This window comes from Triturus cristatus, chromosome 2_2 (genome assembly GCF_964204655.1).
Source record: "Triturus cristatus chromosome 2_2, aTriCri1.1, whole genome shotgun sequence".
Classification (NCBI taxonomy): Eukaryota; Metazoa; Chordata; class Amphibia; order Caudata; family Salamandridae; genus Triturus; species Triturus cristatus.
Window position 1 is genome coordinate 511,175,163 of NC_140582.1, and position 25,321 is coordinate 511,200,483.

Below are 25,321 nucleotides of genomic sequence, written 5' to 3' on the forward strand. Positions count from 1 at the left end.
AATATGAGAATAAGAAAGTCCTATGTAATTAACAAATTTCTTCAAAGGTCATTTTTTATGAACATTTTTAATTTTCATTTAAATAGAAATTCCAAAATACATAATCAATCCATTTAGTGTGATTTAGCGTACAGTCCAGCCGACGCGTTTCGTCCTGAAACAGGACTTCTTCAGGGCTGTCAAACAATGAACAAAGAGATATATACATATAAATAACATCTATACACAAATACATATACATTTATAAAAACACTAATACATAAATATAAACACCCTAAGAACATGAACAAGACAGAGCGACATTTTTACTAAGATATATGGAAAGTAGTTCCAGATATGGAGTATATTCAAATCTATTGATCACTGTATTTTATTAGGACATTGAGCATTCGCTTGAGATACCCCGAGCAGCGTGTTGGTTCAATTGATTGTCCAAACCAAATTGCACGGTCAATCCAGTGAAAACATTTAGTATTCAAATAATGAAAAGAAAAAGAGCGAAAGATGAAGTAAACAGAGAATATGTATACACAAAAGAAAGAGGTAAGACGTGAGGAACAAGGAGAGGGACAACGGAAGAGGGAGCCTCACCTACCATAGAGAAAAGACGTAATTCATAAATGGCAGGGTCCTGGTGGGTTATTTCAATCCTTGTGAAGAATAAACAAGGATCCGGTGTATAATTCTGTCAGCTGTGCAGTAACAAAATAAAAAAAGAAGAGAACGGGGCGAGAGGGAGGGGGGGGGAGGGGGGAAGGGGAGGGGAAGAGGGAGGGAGGAATGACTAAAATCAGTCATGCACTTAGAATATTAACCAGATAGGAAACCAAAAAAAGCTACTAACATTATGATAAATATATACTAATTAAGCCAGAACTGACTTACATATGGGCATCAAGAGCAAGTAAACAGTTCCTCATAGATATGTATCATTCCAAAGACGCTTATATTTGGTGGAAGTGTAGTAGTGACGAAACTTTGAAATTATTACTGAAATCGAAAAGAGAAGGAAACACCTAAATATACAATTGTGCAGTAAGAAAATACAACCAGAAAATCAGTAGGACTTAAAAGCGTTATTAGAAAGGGTATATACAAGAAAAGAAGCTTAGTATTACTTACAAAAGAGCACCACGTCAAGGTAAGTAATGCAGCTGCCAGTATCTGGGGGATAATAATCCCAGGTGTTCCACAGTCAAAATGATCTCAGACGGACATGATGTTAAGATTAAACATCATCACAAGATTCTAGAATGGAAATGAGTTATATATATGTGTAAGATAATGAGATAATGAAAATAATTCGGAGCATAAATATGTCTGACTGAAGACTCCTTCTTAAATGAAGCGTGGAATCAGAAAGCCGAAAAAAGTTGACAATCCATGTCATGAATACAAAAATACCCATAAATAATGAGTAAAGAGAAGGGGAAAGCAGAACCCGTGAATATGAAATAGGGAACCTACTTGCCAAAAGGTACATGAAAGTAAGAAACACGAAACCCCCAAACATGTACGTATATTAAATGTATACTAATACTCATTTCCATTCTAGAATCTTGTGATGATGTTTAATCTTAACATCATGTCCGTCTGAGATCATTTTGACTGTGGAACACCTGGGATTATTATCCCCCAGATACTGGCAGCTGCATTACTTACCTTGACGTGGTGCTCTTTTGTAAGTAATACTAAGCTTCTTTTCTTGTATATACCCTTTCTAATAACGCTTTTAAGTCCTACTGATTTTCTGGTTGTATTTTCTTACTGCACAATTGTATATTTAGGTGTTTCCTTCTCTTTTCGATTTCAGTAATAATTTCAAAGTTTCGTCACTACTACACTTCCACCAAATATAAGCGTCTTTGGAATGATACATATCTATGAGGAACTGTTTACTTGCTCTTGATGCCCATATGTAAGTCAGTTCTGGCTTAATTAGTATATATTTATCATAATGTTAGTAGCTTTTTTTGGTTTCCTATCTGGTTAATATTCTAAGTGCATGACTGATTTTAGTCATTCCTCCCTCCCTCTTCCCCTCCCCTTCCCCCCTCCCCCCCCTCCCTCTCGCCCCGTTCTCTTCTTTTTTTATTTTGTTACTGCACAGCTGACAGAATTATACACCGGATCCTTGTTTATTCTTCACAAGGATTGAAATAACCCACCAGGACCCTGCCATTTATGAATTACGTCTTTTCTCTATGGTAGGTGAGGCTCCCTCTTCCGTTGTCCCTCTCCTTGTTCCTCACGTCTTACCTCTTTCTTTTGTGTATACATATTCTCTGTTTACTTCATCTTTCGCTCTTTTTCTTTTCATTATTTGAATACTAAATGTTTTCACTGGATTGACCGTGCAATTTGGTTTGGACAATCAATTGAACCAACACGCTGCTCGGGGTATCTCAAGCGAATGCTCAATGTCCTAATAAAATACAGTGATCAATAGATTTGAATATACTCCATATCTGGAACTACTTTCCATATATCTTAGTAAAAATGTCGCTCTGTCTTGTTCATGTTCTTAGGGTGTTTATATTTATGTATTAGTGTTTTTATAAATGTATATGTATTTGTGTATAGATGTTATTTATATGTATATATCTCTTTGTTCATTGTTTGACAGCCCTGAAGAAGTCCTGTTTCAGGACGAAACGCGTCGGCTGGACTGTACGCTAAATCACACTAAATGGATTGATTAAGTGTTACTTCTCTATTGTTATTCATTTAAAGTAACTCCCCTTTCCTCCGGTTTGACTGTACTTAAACTCGAAGAGCAGCCATTCGAAAACATTGCTTGGTTCCAGGTCATCCAGTACGAGCTAAACTATCTCTATTCCGAAAAGGTAAGCCACTTTATTTGTATTGCCGTTTTGTAAATATACGCATTGAACGTTTTGTATCGTGTTTTGCTAATGTAAAGTGCTGGTGTTTTACTATGTTAACCTTAGCCAACATGTTGGGCGCTTTTATTGTTAGCAAAGTCCGCTCAGTATCTTGATGCCTTTAAATTTTCAAAACCGCGCTTTTATTTACTATCGGCAACGGGAAAATTGACTAACTTATATTGGCCAGCATTTAGAAGGGGCACGCACCCCATATAACCTTAATGTTTATGCTTTTTCCGGGATTATTATATACATTACGGGGCCGCTTCGCCATCGTTTGGTATCTTGCTCCCTTTAATTGTCAATGCCGCGATTACTTGCATTTTAAAAAGAAAAACACTTGCTAATAAATATTTGACGGGATTTGTGAGGACCACGCACACACACCACATTACCTTGCATGCTTTTTGTGTTCGCCGCTATTAATAAATACATTACGGTACCAATTTGCTTGCGTTTCCCGTGTATTGCATACTTAGTGAAGCGCTCTCTGCATAATACACTTTCCCATGCTTTACATTTCAGACTTGCTATTGTTGTCAGGGATCGTACATTTATTAGTTAAAATACAACTTAAAATGCCTTTTGCTTTCGAATCGATGGTTACATTTTTGAGATCATTTATATTAAATACGCTTCATTTCTCTTTTCCTCGACCTGAACTGGAACAGCAGCCTTTCTAGACATTACGTGGTTCATCCGGTACGAAGTATACTATCTCTATTGCAAAAAGGTAAGCAAATTCAATTGTATTGCCCTCTTTAAAATAAACTCAACGAACGTTTTCTATCGTGGATTGCTAATGACAAGTACAGTAAATTTCCAATGTTGACCTTTGCAAACATGTTATGTGCTTTATTTATTAGCAAAGTTCACTGAGTGTCTTTATGGCTTTAAATTTTCAAAGCCGCACTTTTATTTAAAAGCTGCAACGAAAAGATTTACTAGCATATGTTAGGCAGAATTTACAAGGGACACGCACACACACCACATTACATTAATGTTTTACCTTTCGCCGCGATTTATATATACATTACGGTACCGGCTCGCCATCGTTTGGTATCTTGCTGACTTTAAGTTTCGAAGCCGCGATTACAATCGTTGAAAAGAAATCACTTGCTAGGAAAGATTTAACACGATTTATAAGGAGCACGCACGCACACCACGTTATTTGGCAGTTTTTGGGTGTTTGCCACTCTTACTATACACATTACGGTACGCGTGTATTGCATACTTTGTGAGGCGCACACTGCATTACAAACGTTTCCCTGGATTGCATTGCACACTTGCTCTGTTGTCCGAAATCGTACAATTATTACTTAAAATACAACTTACAATGCATTTGCCTTTCGAATAGATGGCTAGATTTCAGAAAACATTTGAACTAACTCCCTTTTATTTCTCTTTTCCTTGACCTAAACTGGGAGAGCAGACATTCAAGACATTTCGTGGGTCATCCAGTACGACCAAAACGATCTCTATTGCTAAAAGGTAAGCAGCTTCTATTGTATTTCCGTTTACACAATGAACTCACTGAACGATTTCTGTCGTGTTTGGATAATGACAAGTGCAGTGGTTTTGCGATCTCAACCTTTGGCAACATGTTAGGCGCTTTGTAGTTACCACAGTGCGCTTCGTACTGAATGCATTTAAACTTCCGACCCGCGCTTTTTTGTCAAGTTTGCAATAAAATATTTGGTGAGCGTAGATTGGGCAGAATTTAGAAGGGACACACATAGACAGCACATAACCTGGATGCTTTTGGCTTTCGCCAGTATTTCGGTATACATTACGGTACCGCTTCGCCATCGTTGGGTATCCTGCTTATTTTGATTTGTAAGCGTAACATTTAGATGCCATCATTTTGTTTTTAGCTTAAAACCGAACAGCTTTCGAAACATATTAGGCCAACTTTAACGAATGCACATGCAGTACATTGACTTGCTCTTTTTGCTTGCATCACTAATGCTAGCCTTATTACGGTAACGTTTTGATTTAGTTTGCCACTTATTTCATCCTCACTGAAACACTCTATGCATAAGATACTTTAACATCGATTGCATTGCAAATTTGCGACTGTTGCCAGTCATCTGCAATTATATGCTAGTATACAATTTTCGCACCCGAGGAATATTAATGCGCTTGATACTTTTTACATGTCTTACGACTGTTTTACTTTTGTTGGCAAAATGTGTTTTGTGATGCGAAACATTTATGTGAAATGTTTTCATATGCATGCCTCTTTTTGGAACTGACTTTTGGCCTATGATTGCAGTTATGGTGCGCGCATTCTATAGATTTGGGTTTATTTCTATTCGTTTGGCTTGACATTTGAATACATTTACCATGTTCCGGTTGGGAGTCTTTGCATATGCTTTTAAAGTACATTGTTTACGTATAGATACCGTCTAAAACGCGTCTTTACCTTACTTAAATCTCTAACGCTTCTATGCTAATGTAACCAACTGAAACAAGTGTGTGATGAGGGGGGCGAAAAGGGGGGGAGGGGGGTTAACCTTATACTAGCAGTGACATTTTGTCATGTGCACTAATGCTAGCCTTATTACGGTAACGTTTGGCTTTAGTTTGCCACTTATTTCATCCTCACTGAAACACTCTATGCATAAGATACTTTAACATCGATTGCATTGCAAATTTGCGACTGTTGCAAGTCATCTGCAATTATATGCTATTATACAAATTTCGCACCAGTGGAATATTAATGCGCTTGCTACTTTTTACATGTCTTACGACTGTTTTACTTTTGTTGGCAAAATGTGTTTTGTGATGCGGAACATTTATGTGAAATGCTTTCATGTGCATGCCTGCTTTTGGATCTGACTTTTGGCCTATGATTGCAGTTATGGTGCACGCATTCTATAGATTTGGCTTTATTTCTATTCGTTTTTCTTGACATTTGAATACATTTACCATCTTCCGGTTGGAATTCTTTGCATATGCTTTCAAGGTGCATTGTTTACGTATAGGTACCGTCTAAAACGCGTCTTTACCTTACTTACATCTCTAAGGCTTCTATGCTAATGGAACCAACTGAAACAAGTGTGTGATGAGGGGGGCGAAAAGGGGGGGAAGGGGGGTTAAGCTTATACTAGCAGTGACATTTTGTCATGTGATGTTTGTTAGAATTTTGGAGGGGGTGGGAGGGGTTTCACAAAGTACGCTAGCGGGACGAGGTATCCTTTTCTAAATTATTTCATTGCTCCTCGAAGGTTACTTAATTTTAGTGTTTGCTGTACAAACATTGGCGTTCATGTATGTATTACCCGCAGTAATGCAGATACTACTGTGCAATTGTTTTTGGGGAATCACGCGTTGGAAAAAAATGAATTTTTTCATTCAGAACATATGGTTCATAGCTTAAAAATGTCATGCACTGTTTGGCATACATCTCTGCTGCCTTTATCTTCAATACTAACCTTTAATATTTGTATACTACATAAATTACTCCTCTCGCTACTCCTTTATGTTTATTACACACTTTATCTTCTTTAATCTTCTCTTTGTTTTCCATGATTTTTCATAATTTACAACTAAAAGTTGACAATAGCTAATGATGAGAAAGTGAGCATGCAGGTGAGAACCAATCTGCTAACTCAAATGGTGTGACTGACGTGAGGCTCTGCAAACATTTTGTACAAGTTTTACCTTTTGCTATTCCTATTTTCAGCAGTAATAGCGCACACTCGCCACCATGCATTTCACATCATGCATTCTCCAAAACACACGCTACACCACACACTCTTTAGCGCACATTGAAATTCACTCTCTTCTATCCACTCTCTACAGCACACTCATTGTGTGACTTAGTGCGTGTAACTTAGCGCGTGTAACTTAGTGCGTGTAACTTAGCGCAGGTAACTTAGCGCGGGTAACTTAGCGCGGGTAACTTAGCGCGTGTAACTTAGCGCGTGTAACTTAGCGCGTGTAACTTAGCGCGTGTGACGCTCTGTTGCACGCGCTCTGTTGCACACGCTCTGTTGCACGCGCTCTGTTGCGCGCGCTCTGTTGCGCGCGCTCTGTTGCGCGCGCTCTGTTGCGCGCGGTCTGTTGCGTGCGCTTTGTTGCACGCACTGTGTCACACGCTCTCATGCACTATCATTTCACATACTCTTTAGCATACTACTTTTTGTACACATTTTTATATACATCCCCTCAACATGCACCACAGCAAATTTACATCTCTAATGCCTTTATCTTCACTACTATCCTTTATTATTTGTACAATGCATACATTACTCTTGCTCCTGTCGCTACTCCTTTATGTATGCTACACTATGCCTCTTCTTTATACTCCTCTTTGTTTCCCTTGCTTTTCTCATACTTTCATACTATAAGTTGACAATAGCTGATGATGAGAAAGTGAGCATGCAGGTGAGAACCAATCTGCAAACTCCAATGGTGTTACTTACGTGAGGCTCTGACAACTTTTTCTGAATTTTTTTCATTTTCCTATCCCTGTTTTCAACAGTAATTGCTCACACTCCACACCATGCATTTTTCACCATGCATTCTCAAAAACACACTTCACACCACACACTCTTTAGCACACATTCTCATTTACACTCTTTTATCCACTCTCTACAGTACACTCATTGTGTAACTTACCACATGTGGCTTAGCGCAGGTAACTTAGCGCATGTAACTTAGCGCATATGACAGCATGGTGCATATACTCTGTAGCACGCAGTTTAGTTACAGCCTCTATGGCACTCTCTGTACTACCAGCTCTTTACCACAGGCTCTCTGCCACACACTGTATGCCACACACTTTTCTACATGCTATCTTTTGGCAGGCGCTTTCACATACTACCTACTGTACACATTGTAATACACATCTCCTCTACATGCAGCATAGCTAATGCTTCCAACTACTACCATTATTATCCTCCTATCCTTTACTATCAGTCAAACACTACACACACTACTTTTACTGCTCAAAACTACTTCTTCATGTACAGTACATACTGTCTCTTCTTTATTCACACTTTTTATTCCCTTCTTTTTGGACACTTTCAGCCTATTTGTCAAAAAAAAATTATAAACAGAAAGTGAGCATGCACGTGACAACCAATCTGCACAATGCAATGGTGTTACTTATGTCACGCACTGTCAACTTTGTGGGCAACTATTTTCTTTAGCTAGCTGAGTTTTCACCATTAATACACTATTTTTTGATGCGCACTCTTTCCCAAGCCCTCTTTTCCGCGCACTTTCCCGCGCCCTCTTTCCCGCGCCCTCTTTCCCACGCCCTCTTTCCCGCGCCCTCCTCCCCGCGCCGTCTTCCCCGCGCCCTCTTCCCCGCGCCCTCTTCCACACGTAGTCTCAATAAACATACTTTACTGCACACCATTTTGAGCACACCTCTTAAACATCGTAGCTAATGCTAGCTTTTTTTACTACATGCATAGCCCAAACAGCACCATACATCTCTAATGCCTTTATCTTCACTACTATCCTTTATTATTTGTGCACTGCATACATTACTCTTGCTCCTGTCGCTACTCCTTTATGTATACTACACTCTGCCTCTTCTTTATACTCCTCTTTGTTTCCCTTGCTTTTCTCATACTTTCAAACTATAAGTTTACAATAGCTGATGATGAAAAAGTGAGCATGCAGGTGAGAACCAATCTGCAAACTCCAATGGTGTTACTTACGTGAGGCTCTGTCAACTTTTTCTGAAATTTTTTCTTTTTCCTATCCCTGTTTTCAACAGTAATTGCTCACACTCCACACCATGCATTTTGCACCATGCATTCTCAAAAACACACTTCACACCACACACTCTTTAGCACACACTCTCATTTACACTCTTTTATCCACTCTCTACAGTACTCTCATTGTGTAACTTACCACATGTGGCTTAGCGCAGGTAACTTAGCGCAGGTAAATTAGCGCATGTAACTTAGTGCATATGACAGCATGGTGCATATACTCTGTAGCACGCAGTTTAGTTACAGCTTCTATGGCACTCTCTGTACTACCAGCTCTTTACCACAGGCTCTCTGCCACACACTGTATGCCACACACTTTTCTACATGCTATCTTTTGGCAGGCGCTTTCACATACTACCTACTGTACACATTGTAATACACATCTCCTCTACATGCTGCATAGCTAATGCTTCCAATTACTACCTTTATTATCCTCCTATCCTTTACAATCAGTCAAACACTACACACAATACTTTTACTGCTCAAAACTACTTTTTCATGTATACTACATACTGTCTCTTCTTTATTCTCACCTTTTTTTCCACTTCTTTTTGGACACTTTCAGCCTATTTGTCAAAAAAAACCAATAAACAGAAAGTGAGCATGCACGTGACAACCAATCTGCACAATGCAATGGTGTTACTTATGTAACGCACTGTCAACTTTGTGGGCAACTTTTCTTTAGCTAGCTCAGTGTTTTCACCATTAATACATTATTTATTTATTTATGCGCCCTCTTTCCCGCGCCCTCTTTCTCGCGCCCTCTTTCTCGCGCCCTCTTTCCCGTGCCCTCTTTCCCGTGCCCTCTTTCCCGCGCCCTCTTTCCCGCGCCCTCTTTCCCGCGCCCTCTTTCCCGCGCCCTCTTTCCCGCGCCCTCTTTCCCGCGCCCTCTTTCCCGCGCCTTCTTTCCCGCGCCCTCTTTCCCGCGCCCTCTTTCCCGCGCCCTCTTTCCCGCGCCCTCTTTCCCGCGCCCTCTTTCCCGCGCCCTCTTTCCCGTGCCCTCTTTCCCGTGCCCTCTTTCCCGCGCCCTCTTTCCCGCGCCCTCTTTCCCGCGCCCTCTTTCCCGCGCCCTCTTTCCCGCGCCCTCTTTCCCGCGCCCTCTTTCCCGCGCCCTCCTCCCCGCGCCCTCTTCCCCGTACTCTCAATACACATACTTTACTGCACACCATTTGTAGCACACCTCTTAAACATCGTAGCTAATGCTAGCTTTTTTTAATAGATGCATAGCCCAAACAGCACCATACATTTGGGGAAAGTGCTCCATGTAGGCATCTCCACCGTAGCACCCCAGAACGATGAAGCCCTGTAATTAAACAAAGATACACAGTTAGTTACAAAACATACAATATGCCTTACCTAAGTCCCGCAAACAACACCATACTTACAAAGGAAAAGCCTCCCTGCATGCCGCCGCACTGGAACGACCCTCACTGCTGAAGACCTGTAACGAAACAGAAAAAAAAAATGAGTTACTTACAATATGCCTTACCTAAGTCCCACAAACAGCACCATACTTACCGAGGAAAGCACTCCCTGCACGCCGCTGCACCGGAATGACCCACACCGCTTAAGCTCGAGAAACAAAAAGTTAGATAAAAAGCAAGCAAACAACAAAACAGCCAAAAAACATAGCACATTGCTTGCCATACTGCTTCAGGAAGAATTTGCCTCACAGCCATAAACATAAGCCGGAAAAGGCCAAAGATAAAATAGAAGAAACATGCCCACCATCAAATATGGGTCCGGCTGGGCAAAAGAGAAAAGTTGCAAAAAAAGACACCCATGATTCTGAAGAGCGTGGGGCAGGCTGAGGGAAACTTCCTCAACAAATGCTTGCTATGGGAAAGGGGAGAGAAAAGAGTTGGGCCAAAAAAAACAATACATAGATGGCTGTGCACAATCAAATAATGTATTATTGATTTTAAAGAATTTAGCAAAATGGGAAGTTTGCATGGAGTACTTAAATTCACGATTGAATGAAGCAGTGTGTATGTGTAGGTTTATGTAAATGCCTGTGTGCCATCGTGAAAATGTGAATATAAACCACATTTGGCATTAGCTGTTGATGGGGAAGTAAGCATGCACATGCAAAACAATCGGAAAACTCGAATGGTGTTAATAACATGAGGCGCTGGCAACTTTTACGTTAGAGCAGTTGAATTTATTAGATAGCAATATAGTTTCCCTCTTTCCCCGCCCCCTCTTTCCCCGCCCCCTCTTTCCCCGCCCCCTCTTTCCCCGCCCCCTCTTTCCCGGCCCCTCTTTCCCGGCCCCTCTTTCCTGGCCCCTCTTTCCCGGCCCCTCTTTCACGGCCCCTCTTTCCCCGCCCCCTCTTTCCCCGCCCCCTCTTTCCACGCGCTCTCTTTCCACGCGCCCTCTTTCCACGCACACTCTTTCCACGCGCCCTCTTTCCTTTGCCATGCACTCTGTTGCATGCATGCGCTCTGTTGCACGCGCTCTGTTGCACGCGCTCTGTTGCACGCGCTCTGTTGCACGCGCTCTGTTGCACGCGCTCTGTTGCACACACTCTTTTGCACACACTCTTTTGCACACACTCTTTTGCACACACTGTTTTGCACACACTCTGTTGCACACACTCTGTTGCATGCACTTTTTAAATGCTCTCTGCCACACACACTCTCATGCACTATGATTTTACATAATCTTTAGCATACTACCTGTTGCACACATTTTTAGGTACATCTTCTCAACATGCACCACAGCTAATGCTTACATCTCCACTCTCTTTATCCTCACTACTATCCTTTAAAATTGTACTGTACATACATTACTCTTACTCCTCTTGCTACTCCTTGACGTATGACACACTGCCTCTTCTTTACTCTCCTCTTTGTTTTCCTGGCTTTTTCAAACTTTGAACATTTAAGTTGACAATAGCTGATGATGAGAAAGTGAGCATGCAGGTGAGCACCAATCTGCAAACTCCAATGGGGTTACTTACGTGAGGCTCTGTCAACTTTTTCTTAAAGTTTTTCAGTTTCCTATCCCTGTTTTTAATTGTAATAGCACACACTGCTTTTTACACCATGCATTCTCTATTATACATTCTGTACCACACATTCTTTAGCACACATTCTCATTCACACTCTTTTAGCCACTCTCTACAGTACTCTCATTGTGTAACTTGACACATGTGGCTTAGCAACTGTGACTTAGCGCAGGTAACTTAGCGCGTGTAACTTAGCGCATATAACAACATGGTGCATATACTCTATAGCACGCACTATATTTACAGCCTCTATGGCACTCTCTGTACTACCAGCTCTTTACCACAGCCTCTCTGCCACACGCTCTATGCAATACTACACGCTGTCTTTTGGTATGCACTTTAACATACTAGCTACTGTGCAAATTATAATACACATCTCCTCTACATGCACCCTAGCTAATGCTTACAACTCTACTACCTTTATTATCCTCCTAGCCTTCACTATCAAGCCAACACTACACACACTACTCTTACTGCTCTTTCTACTCCATGTATACTACATGCTGGCTCTTCTTTATTCTCACTTTATTTTCTGCCAAATTTTTCACACTTCCAGCCTATTTGTTGGCAATAACTAATGATGAGAAAGTCAGAATGCACATGACAACCAATCTGCACAATGCAATGATGTTACTTATGGTAAGGCACTGTCAAATTTTTAAGAAAGTTTATCCTTTAGATAGCTCAGTGTTTGCGCCATTAATAGACTATTTCTTTATGCGCCCTCTTTCCCCGCGCCCTCTTTCCACGCGCCCTCTTTCCTTTCCATGCGCTCTGTTGCATGCATGCTGTTGCATGCGCTCTATTGCACGCGCTCTGTTGCACACTCTCATGCACTATGATTATACATAATGTTTACCATACTACCTGTTGCACGCATTTTTGTGTACATCTTCACAACATGCACCAGAGCTAATGGTTACATCTCTACTGTCTTTATCCTTACTACTATCCTTTAAAATTGTACTGTACATACATTACTCTTACTCCACTCGCTACTCCTTGACGTATGACACACTGCCTCTTCTTTACTCTCCTCTTTGTTTACCTAGCTTTTTTCAAACTTTAAACCTTTAAGTTGACAATAGCTGATGATGAGAAAGTGAGCATGCAGGTGAGAACCAATCTGCAAACTCCAATGGGGTTACTTACGTGAGGCTCTGTCAACTTTTTCTCAAAGTTTTTCAGTTTGCTGTCCCTGTTTTCAACTGTAATAGCACACACTGGCCACAATGCTTTTTACACCATGCATTCTCTATTACACATTCTGTACCACACACTCTTTAGCATACATTCTCATTCACAATTTCTTCCATCTACTCTTTACAGCACACACATTCTGTGACTTCACACATGTGGCATGACACGTGTTACTTTGCGCCTCTGCCTTAGCCCCTGTACCTTAGCGCATGCGCCAATATGTTGCATAATTCCGTGCTGCAGACTACCATGGGATGAATTATGTGAAGCACTGACAAGTTTTATTGCCTTTGTTTTTGTACCGTACTGTTTGTCTTTTTTAATGAAACTATTTAAATATTATACTCTAAGAAAAACACTCTACTACTCTTTTCTTCACATTCTGCTACACATTCTCGATGTACACTTTTTTGGCTACACATTGTCTACACTATGCTACATTTTACAACACTTTTTCTACCATACTCGACAGAAACCTTACACTACAAACCATCTCCATATTATTACATCTGTATTGCTCTTTGGGATACAATTTCTACTTGTGTTTTCCCTCCATTACATCTACCAACTTTATGAGCCATGCAAAAATTACTTAATTTCGTTACTATTGACAACTTACTGTATATTACTATGCTAAATCAACATTAATACTTGTTTTTATTCTTCCATAGATAACTGTGAGAAGTTGCGCATTCTTTTTCAAGGCATCAAGGTGAAAGTATCTTAATTTATTGTTGATACACCAGCCTATGGTGAAAACAAATCAGTTGGGATCATTAGAATATATATATATTTTTTTTGAAACATACTCATTGTTTTCAGCATGCATAACCTCTGTTAACGATACCTATAGGCTGTTGAGAAAGTCTAGTGCTTACAAATCCGTAAACATCATTCACAGACTATTTAAGAAACACTGACCTTTGCTTAAAGCACAACATTCGTGGAAACACTACAAGCGTATAGAAACACACAACAAATGCATGCTTAGAAAACACTTCTATTCATTTTAGAATCCTATGCATATAGCATAAATTTAATAAAGTATACATCTAACCTATCTCACAGAAATTAGTTTGCTGAACAGCATCTATTTATTACTTACTGTTATTAGCAGCACAAGGGAAGTTGCATGAACCTTTTATAGCTATACAAATAAATAGTAACTACTCAGAAAAGTTAGAAAGTGTATATAAATTTTAATATATGCTAGTTAGCATTATACTTGTATAGAAGCATACAGATATATAGTCCATACAAGAAACTTACAACACTGAAATACAGCATCCAAAGAACGCTACAATACAAACCTATAATAGGTAGTTTAATACCGGCAGTTTATTTGAACAATATTTTGGTGTCGCTATTAATATCATGGAAATACTGCAGGCAGCTTATCATCAAGGGCATAACAAATTTTCTCCTACTTCGCGGGGCAAACAATGTTTGCCAAACAGCACATTCGCAATCATACACAATAGCTACAAACCTGCTAATACATGGACTGTAGAAGATTTACATGCCATTATGGACTTAGGGGATGCTTTATATATAGATATGCATTCCATAAATCAAGAACAGCTTATGCATCCTGATGATTTACCAAATTATATCCAACACAATGACACTATCTATTCGCTTAAGCTTAAACAACCTTCTTATGGGGATATACTGAAACAGTTTGACCCATCTTCGCCAAATATGCAAACAGTATTGAGAGCTGCACTCAATTTGCATTGCGGTGTTTTACTTTGCATGGATATGTATGTTATAGCTATTATGCACAGCGAAAATTCATACTTTGTATTTGACTCGCATAGCCGCGACACCACAGGAATGCCTCACCCAAATGGGACATGTATTACCATACAAATATCATTTGAAGGGCTTATACAGTACATAACAAATCTGGCATATAGTCTAAAGCGACCCAATAGTAATTACTTACCATATGAATTAACTCCAATAGATATAATTCCAATTAAAAAAGATTCACTACATAAGGCAATGCTCATAGCAGAGAAAAATGCAAGTGCCATATTACACAAGCATATTTATGTGCATTCTACTAAAGCATGTACAGATTTATTCACACACACATTAAGAACTCGCATACAAAATGAAAGAGATTGCCTCCAAAGATTAAAGGCAGGTACTCTTCAGCCATCAGCATCATTAGCTAGTGATCAGCATATTCCCCCCTCACAAAATTGCATTGTGCCTATAACAACTGCACAACTGACGCTACCTACCTGCACTAGCATAGATACAACAGAATATGCAAGTAACTCACATAATACTCCGACATACGCAAATATACTTAGAAATACACTTAGACACAACACAAGAGTCACGAGTTGTGATACAAAAAACATACAGACACAAAACATCACAGGCTCAACAAGTGATTTGCATAATAACGCATATATACAAAGCTCCCATCCTACAAACAAACCTAACACTCAGGGTAACAAAATACTTAGCCCAAAAAATAACCCCAAGACTATATTGTCAAAAATGCATATTAACATCAGAAACAACATAGAACAAACTTTTTGGCCACAAACACAACAACATATAAATGTCGTATATAGTACAGACAAACAGCAAACACAAACAAATCTTACACTACCATCAAGGTGTACACAATCTATACAAAATAGTCTATTTGCTATTCTACATAACTACTGTAAACCCGCACATAGTTGGGATAGTCAAGACTTGCAATCTATTATGGGACTTGGAAATGCACTATATATTGAAATGCAGTCAATTAATAAAGAAAATTGTATGCAACCACAATATTTACCCAATTACATAGAGCACAATGGCGTTATATATGCAATTAAGCAAAAAAAGAGCATAACGTTGGAGGAAAAGCAAACAGAAATGCAAAATGCAAGGCTTTTGAGAACCCTTACTTCAATGCAATTGAACAGTGGTATATTGATTTGTTTTAATGCATACACTATTTCAATATTCAAAACGATTCATGCATACTTTGTATTTAATTCAAATAGCCAAAATGAGGAAATAATACCTCCTGCTAAGGGGACCTCTATTGCTTTACAAATCAAATCACCTGAGCAGGTTATTGATTACATCAGAACGTTGGCTCTCCAGAACAAAGTACCACATTCGTTAAGTTTTACTTTATACTTCACTCCAGTTACAGTACGCAAAATTAGCAAATTGTCACTTGAGACAACACAAAGAAAACATAGAGAGAAAAAAGTTACACCTATAAGAGACATGTATATCCATACTACTAAGTTAACTCTACATGCCTCTATACATATCACACCTATAGAGTTACAACTAGAAAATACAATTACAGAAACACTCAACAGCGATAGGCAAATGCATACAGAGAATTCCACAACCACAAGTCATATTGAATCTATCATAGCTATTAACAATCCCAATCCAATAACAAACACATTTACACATAATGCTGGGATTCACAATGAACCAAATGCAATAGAAGTACAACCAAATAACTGTAACAGAAAAAGATTGCATGAACAAGAAACAGAAAATACACTTAATGCCACAAATATAACATCTTTGACAAATGCCACAATTAGTACTTTCCATGCACAAATTAAATATGGCCCAGAGTATGCTTGCACTATTTGCAATCAGTTGTGGCATAAACAAAGTTTGCAAACAACGCACAAGTTAAAAAAAAGGGCTAAATTCATAGAATGTAACATTAGTCAATATCAAACAGAAGATATATGCCGGACATGTTACAACTATATTGCCAAGGACAAAATACCACCATGTTCTTTCTATAATGGGATGACATTTCCTGATATCCCACCTGAATTACACTTGCATAATTTAGAAGAGAGATTAGTATCGCCAAGAATACCTTTTTTACAAATCAGAACGCTGCCGCGAGGCTTCCAAAAATCTCTCTCAGGTGCAGTAGTTAACGTTCCTGCCGATGTTATGACAACTGTAACTGTTTTACCAAGACAAATTAATGATAACATGACGATTCCAATAAAATTAAAACGCAAATTAAGCTATAAATCCTATACCCATTTCGAAAATGTAAGGCCAAACAAAGTAAAGCGTGCAGCTCTATATTTAGCAACTACTAGCAGTATGTTCCAAGAATATGGAGTCACTGTTAATAAAGATTGGGAATATACACCAGAGAATATGCCACCTTGTAATGACACTTCTCATGCAAACAATACATCAGATTCATCAGACAACATTGCAGCTGGGAATTTAGATACTATGCTAACTAATGAAACTATAACTACAGAAAGCATTAACATTATTAACTTGGCACCTGCAGAATATAACACACCAAGGGGTCTATATGAAGACAAAGATTCTGAATATTTAGCTTTCCCCACTATTTTTTGTGGGAAGCGAAGGCCAACAAACAAAGAAAGGCATGTACCAATACATTACAGTACAATATGTCAATGGGAATTAAGAAGTTATGATTTAAGAGTAGCAAAGTCCATGACAAATGTTTTCTTCAAATTGAAAAAGTTGCATATTAAGCAAATACAGAGCAAAATATACATCTCACTTAGAAAATATTTTACCAATGGTAACATTATTACAGCAAAAGACATCAAACAAAAATTAGATAGCATTTTCCAATTTAATGAGGGATATAAAATACTAAAAACAATACGTGGCTCACCACCATATTGGGAGCAATGCAAAAAAGACTTATTTGCTATGATAAGACAATTAGGGATACCAACATTTTTTTTAACATTATCAGCAGCAGAAACTAAATGGTATCATTTAATCAACATACTATTACGCACTGAGAAAAAAAAAGAATGTACAGAAGAAGAATTCAAAAAAATGTCATGGGAGGAAAAATGCAAATTAATACAGAGAAATCCCATTACTTGTGCCCGACATTTTGACTTTCAAGTTAGAAAATTCTTTAATTGTATATTACTGCATAAAAGTAACCCAATTGGCAAGGTGATAGATTACTTTTATAGAGTAGAATTTCAACAAAGAGGATCACCACATATACATGCTATAATATGGATTGAAAGAGCTCCACAGTATGAAACTTCAGAAGTTACTACTGTTACAGCTTTTATAGATAAATATATAACCTGTGCAAAACAACAAGATACAAATATCGAGCCTTTATTGCCACTACAAAAGCATGGACATACCAAAAATTGTCGTATTAAACATAAAAGAACATGCAAATACCAGTACCCAAAATATCCAATGCCAGAAACTTTTATACTGGAACCATTACTACTAGACAAAACTGATCAAGAGCTCTTACAGAAAATCGAACTAATCCACCTAACTATGAACACACAAGAGTTCTCACATTATTCCTTTGAACAGTTTTTAGATACAATGAAACTAGATCTAAGTCAATATGTTAGATGTATACGCTGCATTATAGAAAAAAATACAATTTTCCTAAAAAGAACACCAGCTGAATGCTTTATTAATAACTAAAATACGACAATTTTACAAGCATGGCAAGCAAACATTGATATACAATACATCTTAGACGCATATGCATGTGCCGTATATATAGTATCATATATTAGTAAATCACAGCGTGGAATGAGCAAGTTGATTGCACAAGCAGCAAAAGAAGTTTATCACAATCCAAGCATAAAAGAGCAGCTTAAGCATATAGGTAACAAATTCCTAAACTGTACAGAAATAAGCGCGCAAGAAGCAGCCTATCTTATACTTCAAATTCCTTTACGCAAAAGTTCTAGATCGTATGTTTTCATTAATACAAGCCCTCCAGAAAAGCGTACCTACTTATTAAAAGACATTGAGACTATAAATTTGTTACCTGATACATCCAATCAAATACAATATGATAATGTAATAGTAAAGTACAGCAAACGTCCTACAGATTTGGAAACATGTACATTAGCTGACTATGCATCTATGTATCATGGAAATCATAAAAAAAGAAAGCAGAAAAATGCAACAGACCATGATAATTTCCTCACCGAAAACAACTTTTATAGCTCGGATGAGGAAGAACTTGAAATTAATATACCAAATAAAACTGCAGAAACAGATTATACAAAGCGGCAAAAACAAAAAATAATTCGGTATTGCAGGTTTAATAAAAAAAATGACCCTGAAAATTATTACAGAGAATTGCTAATGCTTTATTATCCCTGGAGAGTAGAAAATCAAATTATTGGTAATAAGGAAACATATTATGAAAAATACCTAGAACTTCAAAATATAGTTGACGCTAATCATACTAAGTATAATAGGCATAATACCCCTTTAACACCTAATGCCAATGGAGACTGTACATTGGACGCATTACTTATACCTCCAATGGATATAGAAACTGACGAAAACATTTGTCCTGAAGTTCAAACAAATGAACCACTATTATATGACTTATCATTTGATTTAGGCATTAGAAGTACAAGTAATGATGAACTTTTAACCAATAATATAATGCCAGATGACCAATATCACAGTTTGATGCAAAATCTTACAGATGAGCAACTTAACTTTATATACCATCACTTGCATTGGATAAAAACCAAAGAAACACCTTGCTATACGTTTTGCACAGGTGGTGCAGGAGTAGGGAAAAGCTTCCTTATAACAGCCCTTTACCAAACATTACTACGCTATTACAATACCAAAGCAGGGGAAAATCCTGATAACATTTATGTATTGCTTACAGCTCCAACAGGCAAAGCAGCACATAACATCCATGGTAAAACGCTACATAGTACATTCAAAATACCAGTTTCGCAATCGCTATCTCATAAACCACTCACTCATGAGAACAGGAGTGCACTTCAAAATGAATTATTGCATCTTAAATTGCTGATAATTGATGAAATATCAATGGTAGGGGCAAATCTTTTCAATTTTATACATAACAGGTTACAAGAAATTAAAATGTCCAAACTCCCTTTTGGTGGGATATCCATATTAGCTATTGGAGATTTTTATCAGTTAAAACCAGTATTTGACACATACATATTTGAAAATTCTAGGCATTCATACAGACCAGTAAGTACAAATTTATGGCAAACACACTTTAAGTTGTTTGAATTAACAAAAATTATGAGACAGCTAAACGACTTACCATTTGCTCAATTACTAAATAGATTAAGAGAAGGAAAACAAACTAATGACGATATTATACAAATACAAACACGCGAGCAAGACCCACCCCAAAACATTACCAAAACCATCCCTTATATAATGGCAACAAACAAAGAGGTTAATAATATTAATAATGAAGTTTTGTTACAACATATAACAAAATACCCTGTATACACATCAACCGCAATAGATACAGTTGCATCTGACCTAAGCGAAATTGTAAAAAAAAAAATACTAATGCAATTACCTGCAGATGCAACTAAGACCATGGGCCTGCCATTTATATTGCATATTGCATTAAAATTACGATACGATCTAACATGCAATATCAATGTTAACGATGGCTTAACAAATGGTGCAACAGGTATAGTTGAATTAGTAGAAACTATCAATAGCATTCCAAATGTGATATGGATTCTTTTTGATAAAGAAAATGTTGGCAAATTAACAAGACAGGAAAATAGGCACATATATCACAGTAACATTTCACCTCATTGGACACCAATTCATGTTATCTCTAGACATTTTCAATTTACACAAAAATTTATAACAATAATACGCAAGCAATTCCCACTACGCCAATCATCTGCACGTACTATACATAGAACACAAGGAGAAACTATTGAACCACTTTACATCCATTTTAACAATAGTAAAATACATCTTTTGCATTATGTTGCTTTAAGCAGAGCAAAATCATTAGAAAACATATATATTAAAAACTTTAAGCAGGACAAAATAGTTGTCCACCCAAAGGTTCATGAAGAAATGGCCCGCTTAAGGACAGATATGCTATTAGAAATATCAGTACCACAATTATGTAATTATCTGCTAAACTTTAATGTTATTGTACACAACATACGGTCACTACAAAAAAATCACAAAGCTATACAAGCCGACACAAATATCATGAAGGCAGATATTATATGTCTCAATGAAATAAACACAACTAGGGAAGGGAACAGTCATTCATTATATATTGACCACTATCATCTGATGCTATTTGATAAATTCCATAATCAAAATACCAAGCATGGGATTGCTGTTTATTACAAGAAAAATATTTGCCTTTTGCCAATTTATGAAACACAGCACGAAATTGACATTTTACATTTTACTTTATTTATAAAGAATTGTGATTACTTATTTGTGATAATATACAGACCACCACATGTACAACTACAAAAACTTTTTCAAGTGTTAACTAGCGTATTGAGCTTTTACCCAAACTACAAATATATAATAATGGGCGACTTCAACATAGATTTAGCACAAGTATCACATAATGCAACACTACTTTTAGAATACATGCAAAACCAATTTCAATGTCACCAAAAAATACAAAACTACACAACAGACTACAATTCAACCTTAGACCATATATATGTTAATGAAGAGATAACTCACTTTGGTATACTAGAGTCCTACTATAGCGATCACAAAGCATTATGGGTAGCTATTTAATAAGCTGAAATTATCAATTTGTATGTTATTTTGCTTTAGGAATTTCCTTTCTTTACATGCTAGATTCAGAAGGTCTACTTACATTATTTGTCTCGTTGCAGATGATTTCTATACAAGAAATTAAGAAAACCAAACACGAGGAAAGCAAACCGTATCAAAAAGCAATACGAGCAAACATAGTCAAATGCTCTGCAAAAACACACTACAAAAACGCTAAGCAAGAAAATAAGATTTTATTCCACATTGCTCTTGCTGATGAAAGTGGGTCCATTAAAGGAACTTGCTACAATGATGATTTTTTCAAGCTAACAAAAGAAGGGAATGGAATTATAATTCGGAATTTTATAAACAAGAACAATGTCATCATCTTAACGAAACAAACAAAGATTTCGAGAATGCCACCATTAACGCTCCCGGAAACAATAACCCAAGAAGCAGTATATTTGCTACAGCCGCCTGCACCCCCAGTTTCTCCAATAAAAACTATAAGAAAAGCTAATTTACGGACATTGATGAGCATATTAGGGACAATATCAGAGGTACGTATCATAAAAAAATTAAGGTGCTTAACTATTGCATGTAGTAGTCTGTAAACTTACATACTATCAGCAACACTATCTGCCACACACACTTTGTAATCACACTCTTCAAACCACTATACCATACATTCAAAACCCATTTAGTAACTGCAACTCTTTAAAACACACACTATTAGCAGCACACTTTACTATAAACTATATACAACACTCACTCCAACACACATACTATCTACAAACATTTCAAGTAATAGCTGTTGCTTACTCCTTTTACACACACCACAAGGTTACAAATAGTTAAAAACGGACACTCTCCATCTCATTCATTGCTACTTAAACTTTGCCAATACTCTGTAGTACAATCTACTACAAGCATACAACAATTTTTTATAGAGAAATAACATCTAAAGGCTATATTTAGGACTAATCGATGTAGAAACTCAAATAGAATACACAACATTGCTGCTAATAGCACTATACTTACTGCACAACACATACAATATCCTAGCAACTCTACTCGCTCATTTTACAATCTAAATTATATTTAACTAATATAATTTACGAAAAAAAACATTAACATCTGTAAAAATACACATCGGACACTAAATGCACTGTAAAGTGTTGATTACATGGAACAGTCCCACAAGTTTCAAACATGTAAAGTATTTTTACTATTTATTTCAAACACTTGTAAAAATGATAGCTATACAAAATATCATCATCTACTCTTTTATGTGCACTCTCCTACAAATTATATCATATATATACTTCCATACAAAAGTCTCTAACGCACACTCTCTAACATACACACTGTAGCACACACTATTACACAACTAATACACCACAACAATCAACAAACTTTTCACTCGCATGTTCTCTCCAATAAACAAAGATACAGCACAAGTGTATACTATCTATGCAAGAACCAATAACAATGATTGTTTATCAAATTTGACAGGAGGAAGAAACCAAAACTGTATTCATTGGAGGACAAGAAACAAAACTAAAATCAATAACAGTAAACGATGCAACAGACTCAGTGAAAATAACACTGTGGAGGGACGCAGCGGACTTTCCCATCGAACTTGGGAGCTACATAAAAATAACCCATCTGACAGTGCATGAATTTAACAACGAAAAAATATTAAATTCTACTCGGAATACACAATTGCAAGTAAGTACAAAGTAAAAAGACAATGCGAAAAACAAAAAATGTATTCTTTGCAAAGAAATTACTTACACATCTAGAACAGAAGACTCATTAAATTCACCATTTTTATATCACACGTAGTAACATCAGTGGCTCTTTTTTCAGCATACAATTTGGAATTCTACACATAAATCTCATACACATAGATGAAACACCAAAATACTATATCGCCTTTAAATACATGCATATACATTCATACAAAACACTCTCGAAATATCACAAACAACTTTTCTGTTTACCTTTCCTACAGCTCAACACCTAACGACAAACTTCAAAACATGTAGGTCAATACATTGCAAATCATACTACACCTTTCATTATAATAATTTTGCACACATTTTAAAATGCTAGTCCATAACCATGCCATATAAACTATTTTTGTCCATATCTACACCTTACCTACAAACACATGGAAACATAAAATATCTTACTTTATATATAGCACTGACTTACTATTAGAATAGCTCCAGAATCATACATTACTACATCTCAAGCAAAGCAACATCCAACTCTCTATCTATGTCTATATTTACCTTTTTGGAATACATACTAATCAAAAACTGCCTTAAATGCACTTTTCGATTTTACATTACCTATTACTTAACTTGGAGTTTATTTGCACTCTCTCACTACTTTCCTGTGCATATTCGAATTCTATTGCAAATTTTTCACAAAATGTGCCATATAAACATACATTTCTATAAATATCTGACACCTTTACATCATCTTGCATTACATTTAGAAACACTCTGCATCAAAAAAAATACAACACCTTCTTCATAAATTCCATAGGTAAGAACACATAAGTACGCACTTTGGGTCTTTGCCTTCAACTACATTTTTCACATTCTCTGAACCGCGCAGAACAAATGCAATTCACAGAAAAATCTTGGAGAAATTCCTTCAGCATTCAAAGAAATTTTTTATTTCTTTCAAAAGCACGTTAAAATATAGAAAAAAAAAATAGACAGTAAAAAATGGGTTTTATAACTGATGTTTTTTTCTATTTGCAGAAAATTGAGCCACCCCAAGAACAACTGCAGATAACTATATATGGACTCGAAAATACAACTCAGGAAAAAAGCACCATTACCATACAAATTCACGATAATGAACATTTAAAATCGGTACAAATAAGCAATGCGCTTTTAATGGACCACCTACAAATTCCAGCAGATATTGAGGACTTTTCAGAGGCTCTTATGCCACATCTACCGAAAACACTAAATATAATATTTCAAAATGAACACATTGTCGAAATTCTTGACGAAGATTAAATTATGCAATATGCAAAAAGATAACTACTTTTGTAACTTTGAATAAAATGGATACATACAAAATAAATATTTTAGTTAATAAAAATCTTAAATCACATTTGACTTACTGTTTATTTTTTCTACGGAATAATGTTTGATATGTACTTGCATGTATTTATATGCGCCATTCGGATAAATAATTACACAATGACTTATGTATACATTTGGCAAGAATTGGGTACTAGTATTACTAAAAAAAAAATATATATAATTTCTAAATATTACTTAATGCACTTGGATAAGGATAATTACTCCTCCATTTAGAATATAGAACGTCCTAGTCAAACCTTTCTCTTCACAACTAATAGTACACTATCTAAACAGTAGGTCACCCAACAATACTACTATTGTTAAAGTTACAGCTATTCGAATTGCTAATGACATTATGGTTTGCTTATCTTTAGAAAACAGTACAAAAAAAACATTAGTATTTACTGTATCAATAGCTAACTCAATATATGTGTAGCTAACTCTGTCTGTAAGTACAAAGGCAATAAATGTTGCATTTAAGACTTATTAAGGTATTAACATTGGAAATAACAATACCTTTTGTTTAAATGTTTTAACAACAAAAACTTACCCAAAAACAATGTCATAAACAATGCCAATAGCTCTAACTTTACTAATGCCGAGACCATTGCATTGTAAATGCTTGTTTGAGCCTGCAATTAGGGAGAGGGCTTGGCCTCGGATCACTGTTTAAAGGCCTCCCATAACACCTGGAGGGACTCAACGGTATGTTTGTTTTCCGAAAAGTGGTTGTCAATGGATTTGTTAAGATCCTTTCGTATTTTGGGTTTTTTGAGGTACCAGGGATTGATAGGGACGATGCGCCCA

General features: G+C 37.0%; 1 protein-coding gene across 1 annotated transcript; it reads left to right on the forward strand.

Moving 5' to 3' along the window:
* The first annotated feature begins 482 nt into the window (after positions 1-482).
* Positions 483-24,445, forward strand: LOC146862436 (uncharacterized). The gene is made up of 5 exons (XM_085643086.1): positions 483-543; positions 2,734-2,846; positions 21,524-21,961; positions 22,917-23,132; positions 24,182-24,445. The coding sequence occupies exons 1-5, from the start codon at positions 483-485 to the stop codon at positions 24,443-24,445; spliced, it is 1,092 nt and encodes a 363-aa protein (XP_085499212.1).
* Positions 24,446-25,321: the final 876 nt, after the last annotated feature.

What these genes read in the sequence shown, in the direction of transcription:
- LOC146862436 (XM_085643086.1), top strand. Translation starts at nt 483, where the DNA reads ATGAAAAGAAAAAGAGCGAAAGATGAAGTAAACAGAGAATATGTATAC. An exon ending in TGTATACACAAAAGAAAGAG is followed by an intron (nt 544 to 2,733) that starts GTAAGACGTGAG and finishes ATTCATTTAAAG; the next exon opens with TAACTCCCCTTTCCTCCGGT. An exon ending in CTCGGAATACACAATTGCAA is followed by an intron (nt 23,133 to 24,181) that starts GTAAGTACAAAG and finishes TTCTATTTGCAG; the next exon opens with AAAATTGAGCCACCCCAAGA.